This window comes from Lissotriton vulgaris, chromosome 1_1, assembly GCF_964263255.1.
Source record: "Lissotriton vulgaris chromosome 1_1, aLisVul1.2, whole genome shotgun sequence".
NCBI lineage: Eukaryota > Metazoa > Chordata > Amphibia > Caudata > Salamandridae > Lissotriton > Lissotriton vulgaris.
The window spans coordinates 1,392,231,727-1,392,254,416 of NC_141685.1; the positions used below are offsets into that span (position 1 = coordinate 1,392,231,727).

A 22,690-nucleotide genomic window follows, 5' to 3' on the forward strand; every position below is an offset into this window, starting at 1 on the left:
ATTCTATTCACTCTCTCCGCCACAGAATTGCCCCTTGGATGATACAATGCAGTACATTTTTGCTCAATGCCTGTACTGGTAACAAAGCTTTTCATCAAATCTGATCTAAACTGGACCCATTATCTGTCAGAATGGATGCTGGAAACCCCTCTCTTAAAAAACACATTTCTAAGAATCTAATTACACTTTTTGTATCCACCTTAGTTACAACCTCCACCTCAAGCCATCTCGAAAATAAATCAACATGTACTAAAATGTACTTAACCACATCATCTTGCCAAGTTATGGGTCCCATGATATCCAAAGCAACACTTTGCCACGGCAAACTAGGACACTCTAATGACGACAAGGGTGGATTAAGAGTTTTCTGTGTTTTATCCGAAATTTCACACTGAATACAATTGCGAACATGTCTCTCAATACTTAAATCAACTCCAGGCCACCAATATAACATTTTAACACTCTTCTTGGTTCTAGAGATTCCTGGATGACCTTCATGGCCCAAATCAAGTATCTTCCCTCTCATGCCTAAAGGAGGAGGTATGATTCTTCCAGATCTACACCAAAATTCTCCATCCAAAGCCAATTCATCTCGGACCTCCCAAAATGGTCTAAACTTGGGATCAAGTTTGTCATTCTTACACCATCCCTGAATGACTTTGTTAGAAACATCACGCAACACCTCGTCTTTTTTGTATTCCTGCTCCCACATAGTCTTTGAAAGACTAGGAGTGGCTTCAAATACTGCAGCAACACACCAATCACTCCAGGGATCAGATGCAACTTCTTTGAGAGGCAAGGAATGCCTACTGAGAAAATCAGCAATGACATTCTTTGCTCCCGACACATACTGAACATTGTAAATGAAATCTTGGATTCTCATTGACATCCTGGCTATTCTAGCCGATGCTCTGGAAAGACCTTCTGTAGTCAGTAATTTGGTTAAAGGTTTATGGTCTGACCTAAGAGAAATTTCTTCCCCCAAATAAATTTTCTAAAATACTCCATTGCCCACACACACGCTAGTGTTTCCCTTTCTATGACAGAGTATTTTTCTTCTGTCGGGGACAGCGAAGGAGACGCAAAAGCAACCACTACTTCCTTGCCTTCCTTATTTATTTGTGATAATACCCCTCCCAATCCTGTACCACTTGCATCTGTAGTAACAATGGAATCAGCTACAGGATCAAAACCCTGTAATGCAGGAGCTCGTGCAATAGACTCCTTAATGGTCTCAAAGGACTTTTGACAATTATCACTCCAGTAAAAAGGAACTTTGTTTTTCATTAAGATGCGCATGTCATATGTCTTGCTTGAGAAGTTATTCACAAATTTTGCATAAAATTCTGCCAAGCCCAGAAAGGACCTCAACTCCTCCTTCGACTTGGGAGAAGGAGCTTTCAAAATTGCTTTCACTAAAGAGCTTTTTGGTTTGATTCCTGACCCATCAATTTCATGGCCTAGGTAAGTAACATGTTTTTCTGAGAATTTACATTTGCTGCCTTCAGCAATCAAACCATTATTCCTGAGGATGGACAAAACTTCCCTTAATAAAGTATCATGATGAATTTTGTCTTTGCCCATAATCAGAATGTCTCTTGGAAGACAACTACCTCAGGAATGTGGTTGAATAGGTTCGACATCAGCCTCTGAAAAACTGCAGCGGCCGATGCCAACCCAAACGGCATACGAATAAATCTATAACATCCAAATGGAGTACAGAATTAAGTTAATTGTCTGCTCTGCTTATCCAGAACCACCTGGTGATAAGCAGAGGAGAGATCCAAAGTGGAAAACCACTTGGCATTCCGTGTAAGAGAAAGCATTTCATCGATTCTAGGGAGAGGAAATTGGTCAACAACTATGTTATCGTTAAGCTATGTTAGGTCCACACACAAACGGGTACTTACGGAGAAAGTCTCTCAGTTTCTCAAAGGTATTAACGAAGAAAGTTCCACAAAATATATCCAAACGACGCTCGGTTCACATCAAAACCTTGCAGCTTCTTTACATAAGCGGTTGTAATTTCTTCAAAAATCACCATCCATGTCGCCAAAATTATAGTAACAATATTCTGGGATTGTTTAGAGACGAGTCTTCAAGTAAATTTGTAGGTAGAAGTATTTAATTAAGAGTGAAAATAAATACATTCAGCTGGAGGTGAGGTCGAGACAAGAATACCTACTATCTCCAGTAACTGATAAAAGATCTACATACTACGTTCGTTTGAAAACATTCCACATTACTTGACAAGGTTCTATTTAAAGCTATATGCCATTACTACACATTCCCCTTCTTAAACAAAAAAACCCAAAAGAAATAAAAACTACAAAATACAAATATTTGTAAACATACTTCAAATTCTCAATAACGAATAAAATCCTCAAATCTTTTAGGAGCAACAATTTCCCTTCTGGTATGTTTTTCAGATACACAGTTTTTATCTACATTGACATTCTCCTGTGGGTTAGAACCTTCTACAAGTGGCTGTTCAGACAACTCACGATGTAGCGAGTCATGCATACCAAGAGTGTCAGGAGTGCAAACCAACTCACTGTGTGAATGTGGACTTTCACTTAACAACTCACTGTGTGAACCCACAGGAATAAGAGTTTCTGATCCATCCCGTGTTTGTGTCAGAACAGGATCTTCTAACACCAAACCTGACACCTCACCATCCTCCTTTTCAAACTGAGATAAAACATCTAACCACCAATAATCTCTTTTTAAACTACCACTGTCTAATCCTTCCATACAGATGTTCCCAGCCAAAGCAATTCGACTCATATGGTGGATCGTGCCATCATCCAATTCAACAGTATTTCTCATAACTTTAGTGATTTTTCTGGGTTCAGAGAACTTAGAGTGCAATTTTCCTGTCTTTCTGGCTGACTTAACACGCACCAATTGTCCAACTTTAATATTCACCTCTCTAGTACCATGCTTTTCATCATAATACTTTTTATTCTTACACTGTGATTGCAAAATAGATTGTCTGATTTTATCAGAGTCCCAATCCACCTTCCTACTCCTACCAATCCACCCCGGATTGATTTTGCAATGAGGAAATCTCCCTCGCATCAAACAAAAAGGGCTTTCACCAACAGTGTTGTGTTCCGTAATTCTATAAGACCACACTAATTTATATAATTCATCATCCCAGTTCTTGTTACTCTTTTTTGCTAGTTGTAATACACCTTTGAGCATTCTATTCACTCTCTCCGCCACAGAATTGCCCCTTGGATGATACAATGCAGTACATTTTTGCTCAATGCCTGTACTGGTAACAAAGCTTTTCATCAAATCTGATCTAAACTGGACCCATTATCTGTCAGAATGGATGCTGGAAACCCCTCTCTTAAAAAACACATTTCTAAGAATCTAATTACACTTTTTGTATCCACCTTAGTTACAACCTCCACCTCAAGCCATCTCGAAAATAAATCAACATGTACTAAAATGTACTTAACCACATCATCTTGCCAAGTTATGGGTCCCATGATATCCAAAGCAACACTTTGCCACGGCAAACTAGGACACTCTAATGACGACAAGGGTGGATTAAGAGTTTTCTGTGTTTTATCCGAAATTTCACACTGAATACAATTGCGAACATGTCTCTCAATACTTAAATCAACTCCAGGCCACCAATATAACATTTTAACACTCTTCTTGGTTCTAGAGATTCCTGGATGACCTTCATGGCCCAAATCAAGTATCTTCCCTCTCATGCCTAAAGGAGGTATGATTCTTCCAGATCTACACCAAAATTCTCCATCCAAAGCCAATTCATCTCGGACCTCCCAAAATGGTCTAAACTTGGGATCAAGTTTGTCATTCTTACACCATCCCTGAATGACTTTGTTAGAAACATCACGCAACACCTCGTCTTTTTTGTATTCCTGCTCCCACATAGTCTTTGAAAGACTAGGAGTGGCTTCAAATACTGCAGCAACACACCAATCATTCCAGGGATCAGATGCAACTTCTTTGAGAGGCAAGGAATGCCTACTGAGAAAATCAGCAATGACATTCTTTGCTCCCGACACATACTGAACATTGTAAATGAAATCTTGGATTCTCATTGACATCCTGGCTATTCTAGCCGATGCTCTGGAAAGACCTTCTGTAGTCAGTAATTTGGTTAAAGGTTTATGGTCTGACCTAAGAGAAATTTCTTCCCCCAAATAAATTTTCTAAAATACTCCATTGCCCACACACACGCTAGTGTTTCCCTTTCTATGACAGAGTATTTTTCTTCTGTCGGGGACAGCGAAGGAGACGCAAAAGCAACCACTACTTCCTTGCCTTCCTTATTTATTTGTGATAATACCCCTCCCAATCCTGTACCACTTGCATCTGTAGTAACAATGGAATCAGCTACAGGATCAAAACCCTGTAATGCAGGAGCTCGTGCAATAGACTCCTTAATGGTCTCAAAGGACTTTTGACAATTATCACTCCAGTAAAAAGGAACTTTGTTTTTCATTAAGATGCGCATGTCATATGTCTTGCTTGAGAAGTTATTCACACATTTTGCATAAAATTCTGCCAAGCCCAGAAAGGACCTCAACTCCTCCTTCGACTTGGGAGAAGGAGCTTTCAAAATTGCTTTCACTAAAGAGCTTTTTGGTTTGATTCCTGACCCATCAATTTCATGGCCTAGGTAAGTAACATGTTTTTCTGAGAATTTACATTTGCTGCCTTCAGCAATCAAACCATTATTCCTGAGGATGGACAAAACTTCCCTTAATAAAGTATCATGATGAATTTTGTCTTTGCCCATAATCAGAATGTCTCTTGGAAGACAACTACCTCAGGAATGTGGTTGAATAGGTTCGACATCAGCCTCTGAAAAACTGCAGCGGCCGATGCCAACCCAAACGGCATACGAATAAATCTATAACATCCAAATGGAGTACAGAATTAAGTTAATTGTCTGCTCTGCTTATCCAGAACCACCTGGTGATAAGCAGAGGAGAGATCCAAAGTGGAAAACCACTTGGCATTCCGTGTAAGAGAAAGCATTTCATCGATTCTAGGGAGAGGAAATTGGTCAACAACTATGTTATCGTTAAGCTATGTTAGGTCCACACACAAACGGGTACTTACGGAGAAAGTCTCTCAGTTTCTCAAAGGTATTAACGAAGAAAGTTCCACAAAATATATCCAAACGACGCTCGGTTCACATCAAAACCTTGCAGCTTCTTTACATAAGAGGTTGTAATTTCTTCAAAAATCACCATCCATGTCGCCAAAATTATAGTAACAATATTCTGGGATTGTTTAGAGACGAGTCTTCAAGTAAATTTGTAGGTAGAAGTATTTAATTAAGAGTGAAAATAAATACATTCAGCTGGAGGTGAGGTCGAGACAAGAATACCTACTATCTCCAGTAACTGATAAAAGCTCTACATACTACGTTCGTATGAAAACATTCCACATTACATGACAAGGTTCTATTTAAAGCTATATGCCATTACTACAGTCATCTAACAATATCCCGCCTTTCCCTCTTTCCACATTTCTCAATGTACTCCATTTACAGCGAAGTAAATGACACCCCAACACACCCATGCTCTCTTCGTCTGCACTGCGAGCTGAGAGCTACACGAATGCTGTCAAAGTTGTTTGTGTCATTGAAACTGTTACTGCATTAGTTTTGTATACCGTATGCGTGTATTCATGCTGTTGTGCGTTGTCAACGCACGTAATAAAATAAAAATATAGATACACTGCTTATGGTGTAGCGTTTCGGCGATTCCTTTTCTCTTCTTAAGACTGTACCGCATTTTGTTCGAACAAGGGAGAATTCAGGGTTGCAGTCAGCGTGAAGGAATGATGTTCTTGGATGCACCTGCTGTTTGCAGGTTGTTAGCAATACATTATTATGGCATGTCTGTCACAGAAAACGGTCAATCAATCAATCAAAGACATTTATAGAGCGCACTACTTACCCGTAGGGTCTCAAGGCGCTGGGGGGAGGGGGGTGCCGCTACTGCTCGAACAGCCAGGTCTTCAGCTTCTTCCTGAAGGAGAGGTGGTCTTGGGTCAGGCGCAGGTCGGTCGGGAGGGAGTTCCAGGTCTTGGCGGCCAGGTAGGAGAAGGACCTTCCTCCTGTATTCGCTCTTCTGATGCGGGGGACGGCGGCGAGGGCGTGGTTGGCTGATCGGAGGTAGCGTTTGGGAGCGTAGAAGTTGATTCGGTTGTTGAGGTAGCTCGGGCCTTGGTCGTGTAGGGCTTTGTGTGCGTGGGTGAGGAGGCGGAAGGTGATTCTTTTGTTGACGGGGAGCCAATGCAGGTCTCTCAGATGTCCGGAGATGTGGCTGGTTCGTCGAGGATGAGTCTGGCTGAGGCGTTCTGGATCCGCTGGAGTCTCTTCTGGAGCTTGGCGGTGGTACCGGTGTAGAGGGCGTTGCCGTAGTCCAGTCGACTGGTGACGAGGGCCTGGGTGACGGTCTTCCTGGTCTCGGTGGGGATCCACCAGAAGATCTTTCGTAGCATGCGTAGGATGTTGAAGCACGCCGAGGAGACGTTGTTGACTTGCCTGGTCATGGAGAGGGAGGAGTCCAGGATGAAGCCCAGGTTGCGCGCGTGGTCTGTCGGTTTGGGTGCGGTGCCCAGGGCGGGAGGCCACCAGGAGTCGTCCCAGGCGGAGGGAGAAGAGCCCAGGATGAGGACCTCCGTCTTGTCTGAGTTCAGTTTCAGGCGGCTGGTCGTCATCCACTCGGCTACCTCTTTCATCCCTTCGTGCAGGTTGGCTCTGGCGGTGGCGGGGTCGTTGGTCAGGGAAATGATCAGCTGGGTGTTGTCGGCGTAGGAGATTATGCTGAGGTTGTGTTGGCGTGCGATGGCCGCGAGGGGGCTCATGTAGATGTTGAAGAGGGTGGGGCTCAGCGAACGGTAGGAGGGATCAGCTATGGTGATACGCCCTTTGGGTTGGGATATGGGACAAAAGCGGATGCTGGAGGGAATACTGCTTATTCAGTGAAGGGGTGGGATGACCTCATCGCCAGTAGGAAAGCTTGGGTTTCGTGGTATAATATCACTTTTAGAGGTTAGAGGCGCATACAGAAAGATACCATTGGCCGCTGGAATAATGATGCTATAACTGTTTTAAGGGAGAGTCCCAGCAGGTGTTGATGCCCTCAGGTGCTAGATAATAAGTGCCACTGCCATAGAATTAATTTGGGGGAGGGGGCATCAGCTGAAAGGAAATACAGTGCGACGGTACCGGTTGTTGTATTCGAAGGACTAAAGTATGATAGCAACAGCTTTTGCAACACTTGGGATGGGTAGAGTAGCATGGCATTGCTCCTGGTAAACTGATACCGGGTACAGCAGCGTAGCATTGCCTTTTGGATCGGACATTTGTATGGTACTGATCACTGGGAGGCAAAGAACACCTTGTATATAAACAAGTGTCCCTGGCTCGGTGAGGAAGAAGTGCAGACGAATAATAGTGTTGGTTAGTGTGGCAGGGGTAGTGCCTAGCAGTGGGAGATCAGTGGTGCGATAGAGGAGTCAAGTACTGAGCATGGGAGCAGGAATGTGGGACATTGTAAGATAGCCCTGGCTACCGCAGGACGAAGATATGCATAGATGGACGGTATCAGATTTGGGTGAGTAATTCAGCGATAGTGCTGGTTGCCATGGACTGAGATGAAGACAGAGTTTTAGAAATAGTGTATCATGTTTTGGGTGACATTAGTTGCTAGAAGGTTAATTATGATTGCAGAAAAGGAATATAGGAGGAGTAATATTTGAATTGCATTGCCCATTTGAGAGTAAAGGTGAGGGGTGGTAAGATGCACTGCCTTTTGATAAGTTAAGGAGGCGTACAAAGGATGATACCAAGAACAAGGTTCCAACTGCAAAGGAACCCAAGGGTGCAACACAACCCAAATCTTTGCCAAAGACCCCCCATATACAATACAATCTGTCTCTGTGTGTGCATGGCTCTCTGTGTGTGTGTGTGCGTGGCTCTGTCTGTGTGTGTGTGTGCGTGGCTCTGTGTGTGTGTGTGTGGGTGGCTCTGTCTGTGTGTGTGTGCGGGCGGCTCTGTCTGTGTGTGTGTGGTTCTATGTCCGCAAATACTCTTTACTGCTCACCTATTGCCATTGTAAATGACCATACCATTTATTTATGTTTAAAAAAAAATAGAAAAAAAATGTCATTAGCAATGCCAATAGCTCTACCTTTAATAATGCCGAGCAATGTAAATGCTCGTTCCTTTTAGTTCTCAGAATAAGGGTGAGATACCGTCCCCCATGCTCTCCTCATCGCCAGGTTATCGGCCATCGGCATTGGCGGCAATGCCTTGGCCTGGGTGTCCTCATTTCTTTCGGGAAGGACGCAACAGGTCTGGATGCCACCTCATGCCTCGGAACCAAAACCACTCCTCACGGGGGTTCCACAGGGTTCCACTCTTAGCCCCCTGCTGTTCAACATTTATATCACCCCTCTGGTGTATCTTGCGGAACAGTATGGGGCTAAGATTATAGGATATGCGGATGACACGCAGCTTCTCTTTACCTGGCCTGACGACCATCTAGACACAGCTAAGGCTCATCTCTGCCTATCCTCAGTTTTCCGATGGCTTACGCTGGCCCAATTAAAATGTAATGAGGATAAGTCAGAGGTCCTCTTTTTTGGATCTTTCCCCCCAAGTTTCAAAAACGCGCTGTGGCCCCCGAACATCCCATGTCCTAAGGAAATGGGTGGCCCTGCGAAAAATCTTGGGATTTGGTTCGGAGAGGATCTAAAATTTGAGGACCATATAAAAAAACTGACCGGAACGTGTTTTTCCACCTTGAGAATGCTCAGGAAATTCTTTCCATTACTCCCTAGAGAGGCGAGGGAGACGGTTGCCCGAGCACTCATCCTAGCCAGACTGGACTACGCTAACTCCCTGTTCAGCGGCATCCCAGCCTATCTGACCAAACGTCTGTTGGTCATTCAGAATGCCGCTGTTCGTCTTCTCTGTAATGTCCCCAGATGGAAGAGTGTCCGGTCCCATATGTCTGACCTCCACTGGCTTCCAGTTCCGCAATGTATCCTCTTTAAAACCCTGGTACTTGCGTTCAGTGCGATCCATGACCAAGGACCAGCCTATTTAAAGAAAAGATTCACACTGTATGCCCCTACAAGAGCTCTCCGCTCTTATTCTCTTTTGAAAATGACCCTTCCCCGATTCAAGCGAACCAGACTAGGGGGACAGTCCATTGCTGTCGTTGCTGCCCGCGCCTGGAATGCTCTCCCCTTTCATCTGCGCTCCAGTTAAACAGTAGCCCAATTTAAAAAGAAGTTAAAAACCCACCTTTTCAGTAGCAGTTTCTAAACTGATCCCTGCTCATCTGCCTTTGCGTCTCCCTTCGCGCCAGGATACTCCCCAGTAACAGTGCGCGCTACAAAACCATTTATACATACATACATACATACATAATCGTAGAAACACATTTTTGTTTTTCTGCAAAACGAGTGCATATCTCTTGTTTGATGTCACTGGGCCCAGCCTATCTAAATCTAACATATTCTCAACAGGCTTGGGCTAAGGCAGAATCCACCTTTATTTAGAGCCTGTACTCTGTGCTTCATGGACGTACAAAAAGCTAATTCTACCGTTGACCTCTCATTATGTTTGAGAGATAAAAATGTTTTGACTTTTTCTGTGGCGTGTATACTAATTATTGATGTTCTGTCAAGTTTGAATCTGTAAAGAAATATAATCTCTTTATGTATTTCAGCACAGCTAAATTGTCCATGCAACGTTGGTGTGCTTCCTAAAACGAATGTGCTCTGTGACCTATTTATTTCTGCAGACCCCTCGGTTATCTTTTTCAGCACATCCATTTATTGGCCTTGGCCGGTTCACTACTTAGATAGGTTTTAAGTAATCCCTCACCTGAAATGTTTGTATTGGGATTAGGGATTTTATTTTTGTCTGTATGTGTCTATAAAATGTATTCCCATTATTTCCCTACATCAGTGGTAAATATGCCATCCTATTCAACAAACTTATAATGGAGGTCGTACTGTATTCCCTCCTTTAGTGTCATGTCATTCCTTCCAGTGCCAGAGTGTTCACTGACTCAATGTCCATGTCTCGGGGTATAATTCCACCCCCAAGGTCCATTCTTTTTCCTGTCTTACATTTCATTTTATTCTGTCTCAATTTACATTTCTATCTGTCCTTTTCCATGTTGCTCCTGGTCTATGTACCTATATCTCCCTGCCTGAGTTACTGATCTGTTGCTGGTGTCGCAGTGTTTGCTTCCCCAGATGTGGAGTGTTTTCCATTCATTTGTTTCGCCATCCTCATCAGTATAAGGAATAATCTTTGCACAGAGTTAAGTTCTTTCAGTGAGCAGCCCACTTTAAATAATGAAAAAGAAAATCACAGCTTCAAGAGAGGAAGACTTCCCTCATGTGTTTGCTGTGCATCTAATGTTGCAATGAGTGCAAAACAAAAGTTTGGAAAGCTATACTGCTATGACGTATATTGCATATTGAGGGAAAGACACATGCACTTTATGGGTTAATGTCCTTAACTAGTGAAAAGGAGAGGCTCGATGGTCCAACTGGAAAAATCTTGTGCAAGTTCTACGTTTATAAAACTGCTGCATTCTAACTAGTTTTTAAAGAACATATTTTTTTTATGCTAAACATGCCCAAAAGGAGTGACTACGGTTCCACGGACCAATCACCTCAAACTCAGAAGTTAATTTTCATAAATACTAGTAAGTGCAGTGAATTTCAAATTGTGCTACTGTTTATTCAACACAATAAACAGTGCAGAAGTAGTGTGAGTAGTGTTGCTATTTCCCATTTTTATCATTATCACACTTCATTTTTCCGATTCATAATACCTCTTTTATAGGCGTAATAAAGCAGGGTGTACAAAACCAAATCGAAATATTTGAATCCCACTGTGCCTTCTTCATGGTTATTTTCAAACAGATGTATAACTTTTAGCATGAACTCTTTTGAGTTATTCTGTTTGAATACACCTCCGTTACTCACCAAAGACATGTCTATTGAATATCACAATTAATGAGACACAAGAAGTGCGTTATAGTATTGTGATTTTCCTATACCGCCATTTCTTAGGTTATCACTTGATATTGAATTGCTCCAGATGATTTAGTATGATCACGTATTAGATAAACAGGAGTAAACCCATGAACCACGTTGGGATGGGTGAGTAATGCAAAAAGAAACAATTCCCAACTGGTCTTAATGAAAGTCAATTAAATGCAGTATGCAATTAGCATTACAAAGAACAGGACAGAACCAAGGAGTCTCAAAAACGTTTTTTTAGGAAAAGCTTATTATTTAGCAGGTTTTTAGGGGTCTTTCACATGGCTAAATACAGTTAAACAGCACTGTGTCGAGCAAATCATGTGACAACCGAAAAGGCACTTGGTGAATGGTGATATTTACAATAAGTGAAAGTGCAAGTGCTAGAGTGAGCAGCGTGAACGGCGCATAGTGACAAGAATTATATACAGTGATTAGTTGCACGCCTGCACTCCTTACCGAGTCATCACTTGGTACTCACGGAACTATTGTGTGCACCCATTGATAAGTGCCTATTCATTATCCACCCTTTCACCGGATGTGTCCTACTCTTAGTCAGTCCTTTCTCCCTTCCCCTACCCATCACCGCCCAGTCCCATACTTACCCATCCCTTCTTCTTACAGCACTGCCCTCATCGACAACCTTGTCCTGAAGACGATCCCGACTGACGGGGATCGAAACGCCGTCGACATTGCAGCATTATTTGTTGACGCATTTTACGTTTTGTGCTCCAAAAAAATTTATTGAATTTTGCTTCAAAGTAACTGCAACTTGAAACTGTGGAGCCATCACTGTATATAATTCTTGTCACTATGCGCATACTGCATTTAATTGACTTTCATTAAGACCAGTTGGGAATTGTTTCTTTTTGCATTAGTATGATCACAGCTTTAGTTTTTTCCCCAGAAATTAAGCACACTTTTCTTAAGTCAAAAAGTCAAATGTTTTAATTTGTAGTTGTTCTGCTGCCCATAATGTAAACAGATGTACATTTCCTCCATCAGGGGTTACTATGCCTAATGCTGACATGACCTGGAGTAAGGAGGCGGAGTCGAACTCTCCTTTGGTGGATCACCTTAGTGAAGGAGAACCCAGCACTATGCCAAGCTCCGGTGCGTTTCAAATGCATCTGCTTCTATATGAACTGAATTGTATGGTCAGGGCTTATTTTATTTTTTTAGAGTCATACTTATTTCCTTCATCTGCCTGTCTTTTTTCATTCTACCTGTTCCTCAGACCTGTCCATATTCATGTGCCGGCCTGTGAGTCAACTCAAAGCATTTAACTAGACCTTTTGTTGCTTCGTTACTCAAATCTCCTTTACAGATTGTGAGAGTTTTGTATTACGCGTAAGTAACTGTAGGTTTTACGTGTCAACAGGACATGAAGTGATTTCGTTCGTCATCAAAGATGAAGATGAGACCAGTTCCTTAGCCCAGAGTGATGCTAAAAGCAGAGGAATCATCAAGAGTGCAGCAGGTGAGGGCACTGTACTTGTATGCTTTTAAAAGGACGAGTAAGGCATTTGAATGACCTCCACATTAAGTCTGCAAGCCTTGACATTTTAAATAGTCTTGGTGACTGTCAGGTGACCCAGCCACAATTAGTTTATGGACCGCTTTAAATTGACATAGGATGCTCAGCTCCTTTTACTCAGAGTGGGAGGGGCTTCCCATTTCAGATGTATCCTCAGGGGTAGCACATTTCCCATCTTTGCTGATCCTGCTTACGTAGCACTTAAGGTGTTGATCAATGCTTATCTGCTGGGTTCTTGAAAGCAGAAGTAACTCCTTAAAAATGCTCCTTGGATGTAGTATTTTTACTAGCATCCTCCTTAACTAATTCTGTTATTCGTAGGAGCTTTGAGCTGGAAGCTGAAAAGATCCTCAAACATACAGGTGTAATCATCACATACAAGTTTAACTCACACCCACCATTTTCACCCATTTTGACTGTCAAGCAGGACACAGCTATCTGTGCTTTGCTAGATCGTGTCATTCACTGTGACATATTTTATGGTACACAGTATTTTGCCTTTTGATGGTCATAATGTGTTGTTCTAGTCAAGGTAGCTTCAGTAGTTTTTCAATAGCATGACGTGATACGCAAAGGAGGAATCTGGTCCTTGCCACTTGCCTTCCATATGTCTGTGTAACTAGTTGCAATTTTCAAATTTCTTGAGCAATGTTTACAGACCAAGGCAGGGGTGTTTGTTTAAGCTGCCAACTCTGTGTTTTCCGAATTTTTGCATATCTTTCAAAGTGTATTTAGTAAGTGGTGCCAAGCAATTATGTTATTCACCATTGCTTTCAACTGTTAGCTCTTTGGACCCCCAAGTTACATCACTTCTTATCATATGTCTGACCTTTAATAGCTGCACACTTAAAGGCTGAAAAGAAAGAACTTTAGGAGAAGTTGAGTGATTCCTTTCAGGATGACTGTACTAGCGTGGCGACATACATTTCAGAATTCAAAATATGTATGGCAAAAAAATTGTTTTTCTTTTTCTCTTCCAAAGATAAATATACATAATGTATAAGTGAAGACTAGGGGCAGTAGGGCTGTGAGTACAGAGTCACTATGCAGATACCAGATTTTCTTCCTTCCTGCTGGGGATTAATGTTGCAATATGGTATTTTTTTACCCCCTTTGTATACGTTCTTGGCAATAGATAGAAATATTTAATAGAGATATTAGATTGACTCTTGGCTTTTTTTCACCTAGAAAAACTTGGTAAGAATACTTATTTGTGGGGAGTGCTAGACAGCTGGAAAGCAAAATGCTCAGAGACACAATCCTTAAATCATCCGAAGTAAGGTACAGTCAAAAGAAAAAATTCTCATATCTAAAAAAAGAGCAAAGCAACGCCGACCCATCGGTTGTCGTCAGGGCTACCCCCACTACTCCTGGAAGGCAACTTATCCGGAGAAAGCTGAGGAGACTGTGGGAGATAGCATGGCGGCCGAATAAGGAAGGCGCCTGCTGATACCTGCTAGGGCCGAACCGCCTTTTGCTGAAGCCCCCACAGTGGCTGGAAAGCTGAGGCTACCCGGCGAGAGGATGGTGCAGTGAGCTGTTGCGAGTGGGGAGTGCGAACCTGTGGGCTCTACGGTGCGGATACTCTGCCGCCCATTGCCTGCGCCCTGCTGCGGTAGCACTTGACTGTCTTCTTGGAGTGTCTACATATAGAGGTTGGTGTGGACCGCGGGCTTCTTGTAGACTGAGCAGTGAAGAAAATGCGGACTTGATAGACCCCTGCGGTTTTGCCTACGCGTCCCCGTGCTCTCAGCTTTGTACAGGGGAGACAGGTCACAACGCGTGCCGCGGTAGGGGTCACCTTGTGCTGCCGGTCCTGCGTGCGGTCTGCCCTCGAGCAGCCCAGGCCCTAGGGGGCACCTCAATTCAACATAAAGAGGCTGCGGGGGAGTGGGACGTCCCAGGCGAAGTCCTAGCGAAGAGCACTGATTATGGAGCTGTACATGCCCGAGGCCCAGAGTAAACACCTCTACTTAGGGACACAAGTGAAGCTGGGGCAAGGCTCCTATACACCTGTGGAGGCTGCCATTGTCATCACAGCCAGAGAACATTTACACACCAAACCGGCACAAACCAATATAACTGCATAATAACTGCCATGGGGAGGGCGAAATACACATGGTGTCTTCTGTTAAAGATCTGAGCACATCATAGGGGAGACAAGATCAAGCAGAGCCGGACACCATTTTAGACGCCAGAAGACATAAATTAATAACTGTATAGCTGAGGTTGGAAGACCAAGAGAGTCCTTTACTAATTAAAGAACTGTGTGCATTAGAGTGGAGACAGGGTCAAGCAGTGTGAGGCATCAGAGGAAACACAAAATAATACCAATAAAAATTAAAAAAAAAATAAAAAGGAAGAAAGGTGCAGAGCGACAGCTGAGACTGTATAGTATAAAGAATATCTGCTCCTAGAACTCCTGCTGCATGTCCGAGGCGCCCTTGTGAGCACCCCCCATAAATACACATAGTGGGCCCAAACAGCCGTCCTGGAAAAGCGGGCATGGGCAGAACAGAAGGCAAGCTGGTGAAGCTGCGATTTGAACGGCACAGAGACACAAAGTCAAGATGGTGATGCCACCTCCAGGGATGGAGATACTTTACAAGAAGGGGAGGAGGACATGCGTTCACTGCCGGTTGCCATGAAGCAAAGCCTTGGATCCATTGAATCCAAAATGGATGCCCTAAACATGCGAATGGACTATATTACACAGCAGCTGGAAAAACAGGACGGCCGCCTTAACGAGGCAGAAAATAGAATATCACAGTTGGAAGATATATCCACAAGCAGCACGGAACAGATGCAGAACATGGAGCGTCTGCTGAAGGTTATCGCTGCGAAAAATGAAGATTTGGAGGCTCGATCAGTTACAATAACCTCCGTATTGTAGGCGTGCCAGAATAGGCAGACACAGGACGGATGGAGGATTATGTCGAGCACCTGCTGGTGGAACTGTTTGGGGCCTCTGTTTTCTCCAAGGTATTGATCATGGAACACACTCATAGATCACTGGCATCCAGACCTCCCTCGGGAGGCCCTCCTCATCCAATAATCGCCGACTATTAAATTACAAAGATAGAGATGGTGAACTCTGACTGGCTTGTTAAAAAAAAGAACTATATCATGATAGCTACTGCATCTCCATTTTTCCGGGTTTCACACAGGCAGTGCAGGAGGCACGCAGGAAATTATTTGTCCCTGTGAAGCACATATCACAGCAGGCGAGCACCCCTTATGCGATGCTGTACCCGGCGAGGCTGCATATTACCCATCGGGGAAAACAGCAAATGTTTAACACACCTCAACAGGTGCAAGACTACCTCAAGAAAACGACAAGGCGCAGTCCTCGTGCAGAAAAAGAGAGTTCCAGAGACATATCTCCTGCATCAAACGCAGACTGATTGCCTGTATTAAGCAGCAGAATAACTGATTTGGACTGACACAGTGAGATTCAGAATCTTTAGTTGGTCATAAGGATCTGGATGGGGGGTCCTGGAGAAGAGGGGAATATATCCTGCTTCTCACCTATCTCGCATGGCAGATGGAAGGTTCTCCTGAAGTGTCATGTGATACGAAGGTAAAACTTCAAATGTTTCTATTGGACTATAAAGATACCTTATCAAACTCTGGGCACACCCGGTAAATCAGGGAGGAATGCCAGACTCTAGCGAACTACCCCACAAAGGTGATCCCCATTAGAGGATGCTTGGGGGGGTTTTGTTGGGATATAATAAGTGATGTCAGTTATCTTTACGTCTTTGAGTCATATAGTAGTATACACAGCAAAAAGGAGGCAACTTACTCAATGCTAAGAACATGTCAAAGTAAGGCACTGTACCAAAGCCTAAGTTTGCATTATCAACTTGACTCCATGATATTTGATATACAGAGAGATTATGTTATCAATGGGGGTTGCATTCACCTGCAGGATTGGGCCGTGGGCATGGGAGGGGGGGTGGAGGATGGAACAGATTGTTGTTGTAGTAAATGTTTACAAATACAGCGGTATATATGAGCAGAAGGATGGGTAAAAGCAATATGGTGAGAGAGCCAAGTTTGCATGCAGCTCACAGCATAGAAAAGGTCTACACACATCACATAGATAAAAATACTAGCTCATGACCTCGTCCATAAATGCGCCTGAATGTACACTTAACATGCTGTCCTGGAATATATGGGGTCTGAGGGACCCCCGCCAAAAGAGACATATCCTTAACTATTTGGTAGACTCCATGCACAAGTAGTTATGCTACAAGTGACACATCTGGAGGCAGGGACCACCCCTGGGTTTGCGGGTAAATGTGCCGCCCATAGATGCTTCTCCTCATTCTCCACGTATGCCAGGGGAATGGCTATTTTGATCAAAGCCGGAGTGGAGTTTTGCCCCACTGGCACTCTTCAGGATCCCCAGGGAAGGTTTTGTGTTATGTAGGGCAGGCTGGCTATGCAATCAGTGACACAGGTCAGCTGCTATGAGCCCAACGTGGACGATGCACAATTCTTTGATACACTCTGGGGCCTCATAGTAAATATTGGATCCACTCACCAGATATGGGGAGGAGATTTTAACCTGGCCTTGAATTCTCAGTTGGATCGCTCTAGGGGGTCAGTGGAATCTCACACCGGGGCAGCCCAACATCTAAATGCTATTATAACAGACTACCGTTTGGTGGATGCTTGGAGAACATTATACCCCACACGCAGAGAAGGCACACATGTATCCACTGCTCACGCTAGCTGGTCCGGCATAGACTATCGGCTGGCCTCTTCTCCTGGCTTAGGGAGACGGTTCACCTGGCAAGAACGTTCTCCGACCACTCCCCTGTGTTATTAAGACGTTGTCCTCCGACTAATACGTCACCATATAGATCTTGGAAGCTTCTCCCCACAGCCCTCCTCGACACTTGCTTCCGGGAGGAGATTAGGCAGGAGGTGCAGGACTTCTTCCCCGTAATATAGGTAGTGTTCAGACACTAACGGGAGTTTGGGAGACCTTTAAAGTCACCATTCGGGGTACATGTATAGCTAAAAGCGGGGGCACATTCCACGCTAGAGCAACCTTCCCCTAGTGAGCAAGCGCGATTAAAGAAATTACTCATAGAATTCACAGAAACTCCAGACAGAGAGGCGTTGTTCCAATCAAAATATGCTCACGCTCGTGCATATGGAGAGGGAGAGAGACCTGGAAGAGCGTTAGCAGAGACTATAAGGGCTACTAGGTTCTCAAACACAATATTTGGGGTGGAGGACTAGGAGGGGCTGACCCACACAGACTCAGGGGAAATTCTCAGTACATTTGTTTCTCATTATAAACAGCTGTATAAAACACATAGAACGGGTCCCATTGACGTTGCAGCGTACTTCGAAGACACAGCCCTAGAGTGGATAGCTGGAGGGAATTACTATCAGCTCCTCTTGAGGAGGGTGAAGTAAGAGAGGCTATTATGCAGATGCTTTCTGGCAAGGCACCGGGACCTGATGGGATCTCTGCAGATTTTTATAAATGTTACATAGATGACATTGCACCTATTCTTAGAGAATTATATGAGGAAGCTGCAGAGAATGGCATGCTTCCACCATCTATGAGACAAACTCTCATTATTTCTCTCTTTAAGCCTGGAAAAGATGCCTCTAAATGTGACACATTCAGACCTTTATACCTAATAAACTGTGATTCTAATATACTTGCCAAAATCCCAGCTAACAGACTAAGTTTACTTATGGAAGCTCTGGTATTGCCAGATCAGGCTGGTTTTATTCCTGGAATGACCACCTTTCATAACCTGCGCACCATCTTTGCACTGTTGCAGGACATAGATCCTGCATCCAGTGCTGCAGCCATTTATCTTTTTAGATGCCACTAAAACATTCGACTCGCTTGAATGGGACTATCTACTAGCTATATTGAGCCGCATGGGTCTCCCACCGGCGTTTATCGCCTGGATAGCACTACTTTACAGCCAACCTACTGCAATGGTGCATATCAACGGAATGATATCTAACCCCTTTACCATCTCCAGGGGCACTCGGCAGAGATGTCCCCTTTCGCCCCTACTTTTCGCTCTGGCCATAGAGCCACTTGCATCCAAACTCTGACAACATCACAGGGAATACGCTATCCCTTTTCCCTCCCAAAATCTTCTGGTGCCATTATACGATGATGACATCACACTCTACCTCAGGGAACCCAATGTGAGCCTAAACCCTGTGCTACGTGAGTTCATAACATTTAGAGAAATCTCAGGGATACACATGAACTGGAGTAAGTCACAGATTTTTCCTCCGACTCCTTATACCCCTGAATTCTCACCAGATTATCCATTAACATGGTGTGCTTCAGAGATAAAATATCTGGGGGTCTGGATAGCTAAAGACAGAGGGGAGACTCTGAGGTCTAATTATGGAGTGACCCTGGAGACCATCACTAATCTAGTCACCCGTTAGATAGCAATGCCGATCTCCCTGGCCAGCAGAATCTCACTGATGAAAATGGTGGTTCTACTAAAACTACTGTATTTATTCATCACCATACCATACTACGCAGGACGCCCTTTCTTTCGTGCATTAAAAACACAACTCATCAGACTGACATGGGGAGAAAAGCAACCCTGCATAAACTGGCAAATACTTACTCTTCCATTCTCTTGGGGGAAAGGGGGGGGGGGGGGTGTTTGAAGCACCAGATATTGAGCTTTACTTTCTCAGTGCCTAAGCACATCATGCAGTATACTGGCGCTTCCCCCCGCCATTCATGCCCCATCTTGCCATTGAGCAGAGCTATACGGTGCCCCTGTCACCAGAGGCATATTTGGGAGCAGATGTTCCGCTGGGAGGTACTATGCAGTCCACTGTAGCGTGCACGAATCGTGCTTTGCAGCCACTGTGATAAATGTCGTCAAGATGGAGCTGGATTCCTGCACTTTTCATGGCAGTGTGAATCTATACAGAAATATTGGAGGGAGATGGTGGAAGCATTATCCGAAACTGTGGGCAGTCAAGTCCCTATGTCGCCCATTGTTGAGATACTGTGGTAAACAGAGGAGCTTCCCTATTGCACAGAAAGTTCATAGCACTAAGCTTGCTGCTGGCTAAGAGACTAGTGGATGGGGACGGGGGTGTGCCCCCAAATTTAAAGAATGGATTAGTGATTTAATGTATAGTAAGGGATAGCTTACTACTTATGCTGAGCCATTGCCGCCTTTTTCTCGGCCCATGGACATATGGGGTCCACTCGAGAAATAAAATAATCACCTGATGATGACGGTAGACAACCCGCTTTTGATCCTCCCGCTTGCTACTGGCAATTTACATAAATGGGGGGACTCACTTCATAATGTCTTACTGTACAAAAAAAATATACCCAAGTACTGATGGGAAAAGGTATGACAAAAATCAAAGAAAACAGCATGCATGCATGTAATACTGTGCTCTGATGATGTAAAGAATGTAATATATCATGGTAAATCAAGATTTTTAAAAAGTGCTCAAACCATTGTTATATATAGCATGAGCATATGCAGACACATAGGATGTAAAGATGATATGCTGTCATGCTATTCTCATCGATATGTATAAGAACTGAAAGTGAGTAATGTACCTCTGTGTAGTGTTATGAAAATACAAAAATAAAAGTTTTAACTTTAGAGTCCAAAATAAAAAGAATAATTATTTGTTAGAACCAAGAGAGAGGTTACAAAAGTGGTTACAAATTACACACTGTCGTTTTATGACCGGTCTCTGATTTTGCGATGGGATCTATGTACTAACGGGTCATATTGCAAAATCTCCAGTCGCAGGGTGTCATATAACCACTGATCTAATGAATGCTATTTAGCCAGGTTGCTATTAGTGACTTTGTGTGATTAGCTTCAAATACAGCAATGGTGGCTTGCAAAGAGCAGCAGACCATCATGCCCATGCTTGCAATCCAATATGGGAAACTTTTTTAAAGCATCCTGTCCCTTAAGGGAACCAGAGCTGCTTCAGAATAAAAATCCCATTTGGCAATTCATCAGTAGCGAGAATACACTGGTCTTCAGGACAATCCGCTTGTTCCCTTAAGGTCGTCCAACAGGATTCACAAAGGGTAAGGTGTCCAAGAGGGTGACCTCCCTTCTGCAAATCAGTGACCACCTCTTTTGAGGTGTCACCAACTGTCAGTGGTTTGTGACCGCAGTTGCTTTTGCAAAACATTGATTCTTCTAATTGTGATTTGGAATTAGAAGGGGATGTCTCTTTTATGGCCCTCCTAATTCCTTTTCTGAATGACACCTAAAAATCCTTTTTTCAATTTGGAAATGCTTTTCCAACTCACAAAATGGGTTTAGAAAATAGGAAATAAGAATGTTGCAGTTACAAACACTCTCATTTTCAAATAGCAGGGTTTACGGTTCGAAAATATCTTTGTTCATCAGGCCCCAAGTTTGTAACACTACCATGATCCTGCACATTTTCCTAATAAATTAGAAAAAGCTTGTTATTCATTACTTATGAATGTGTATGTCTTCATGAAAATAGACATATTTTCAGTTGATGTGCTTTAACAGGAGATCTGATCTGAAAATCTTCAATTAACCTCATGATACAGGATGTGGGTTCCTAATCTTTACAGGAATTCTGTGCCATTGCATTGTAACAGTATTGTAATTGCATTTATGTAGCACTCTATGCTCTAACCCATAATGGATTAGTGGTGAATTTGTATAGTGAAATATGGAAGTAATTTGAGTGGTGGCAATGTTAGTCAGTTATTTGGATTGAGACGGATAGTGGAGGGATAGAAGAGGGAAAAAGGTTTGCATTTATATAGCGCTTGCTACCCCTGATGAGGTGTACCTAGCTAACGTCTATGGTCTCTTCATTTTCAGAGTGTGGTGAAAGTATGATCAGGCAACAAAAAGAGAGAAATTCCATTCGACATAGTGAAAAATGGCCTGCCTACAAAGGTTCTGTAAGACCTGTCAACATTGTACCATGGGCCTCAGAAAAGAAGAAGTATCCCAGAAGCCAACTGTGGTCACAAATGTTTATGGAATTTGGAGGAGAGAAAACTGACTGCCAAACAACTATCAGTAATCCAGCGCCTATCGACATGCATCATAGTATGCCCACTGTAGTAATATCAGAGGCATGTGATGAGAGGCAAAGTATTCTTGAAAATGCAGCATTTTTTCCATGTCTTTCGGAAACAACACAGGTCCAAGAACCGTACACATGCACCGAATGTGGGAAAAGCTTCCACAAAATGGGTGAGCTTATTAGACATTTTAAAACACACAGAGGTGCCAGACCATATGCGTGTACTGAATGTAAGAAGAGTTTTTTTAAGAAGGGAGATTTTACCAGACACAGGCGAACACATACGGGTGAAAAACCCTTTACATGTGCTGACTGTCACAAAAGCTTCAATCGAAAAGGCAATCTTGATCAACACAGAATATTAATACATTCTGGCGTGAGACCATTTAAATGCACAGAATGTGAGAAATGCTTCAGCCGGCAATGTCATCTTGCTAAGCACATGATGAAGCACAGAAAAACAAACACATTAACATTCCTTAATAACATGATGTATTGAGTGTATCCTGCAGTTTCCATTCTTAGATTATTCTGGAACAACAAAACCGGATTAGACGTTTGAAAAAACAATGAACATGTGCTCTGGTTAAGCCACAACAACACGTACAACCCCAATTCAGGAAGACATGCGACCAATGGAATTAACTGCAAGTATAGGTCTTGTGTGATAAATCTACATACAAAGCTATGCAACCGCAGGCAAAATTTCTAGGGCAACCACCATAACCCTGCCCATTCATATCTACCAACAAAAGTATGTTATCGTAGCTTTACAAGAAAATGAATGCAGCCATAGGTCTACTTGTACAGGACTGGTGTTGAAAGGTCTAGTACTAAAGAGTTGTGTGCATATGTTTACTATCATAGGCCTACAAGTACATATAGTCTATTACAGGCATAGAATTCTACAAACAAAGATCTACATGTATTAAACTACATGTAAAAATGTACAAACACAGGCATGCCTGTAAACATCTGCATTCACATATCAAT

General features: G+C 43.2%; 1 protein-coding gene across 1 annotated transcript in view; it reads left to right on the forward strand.

The window, feature by feature from the left end:
• The window catches only part of LOC147750562 (uncharacterized), a 245,567-nt gene extending 223,226 nt beyond the window's left edge, over positions 1 to 22,341 (forward strand). The window contains exons 15-17 of the mRNA XM_086929621.1: positions 12,085 to 12,192; positions 12,461 to 12,559; positions 21,487 to 22,341. Of these exons, the coding sequence (XP_086785747.1) occupies positions 12,085 to 12,192; positions 12,461 to 12,559; positions 21,487 to 22,196 (917 nt within the window). The 3' untranslated portion in view covers positions 22,197 to 22,341. The remainder of the gene's footprint in view (positions 1 to 12,084; positions 12,193 to 12,460; positions 12,560 to 21,486) is intronic.
• Positions 22,342 to 22,690: the final 349 nt, after the last annotated feature.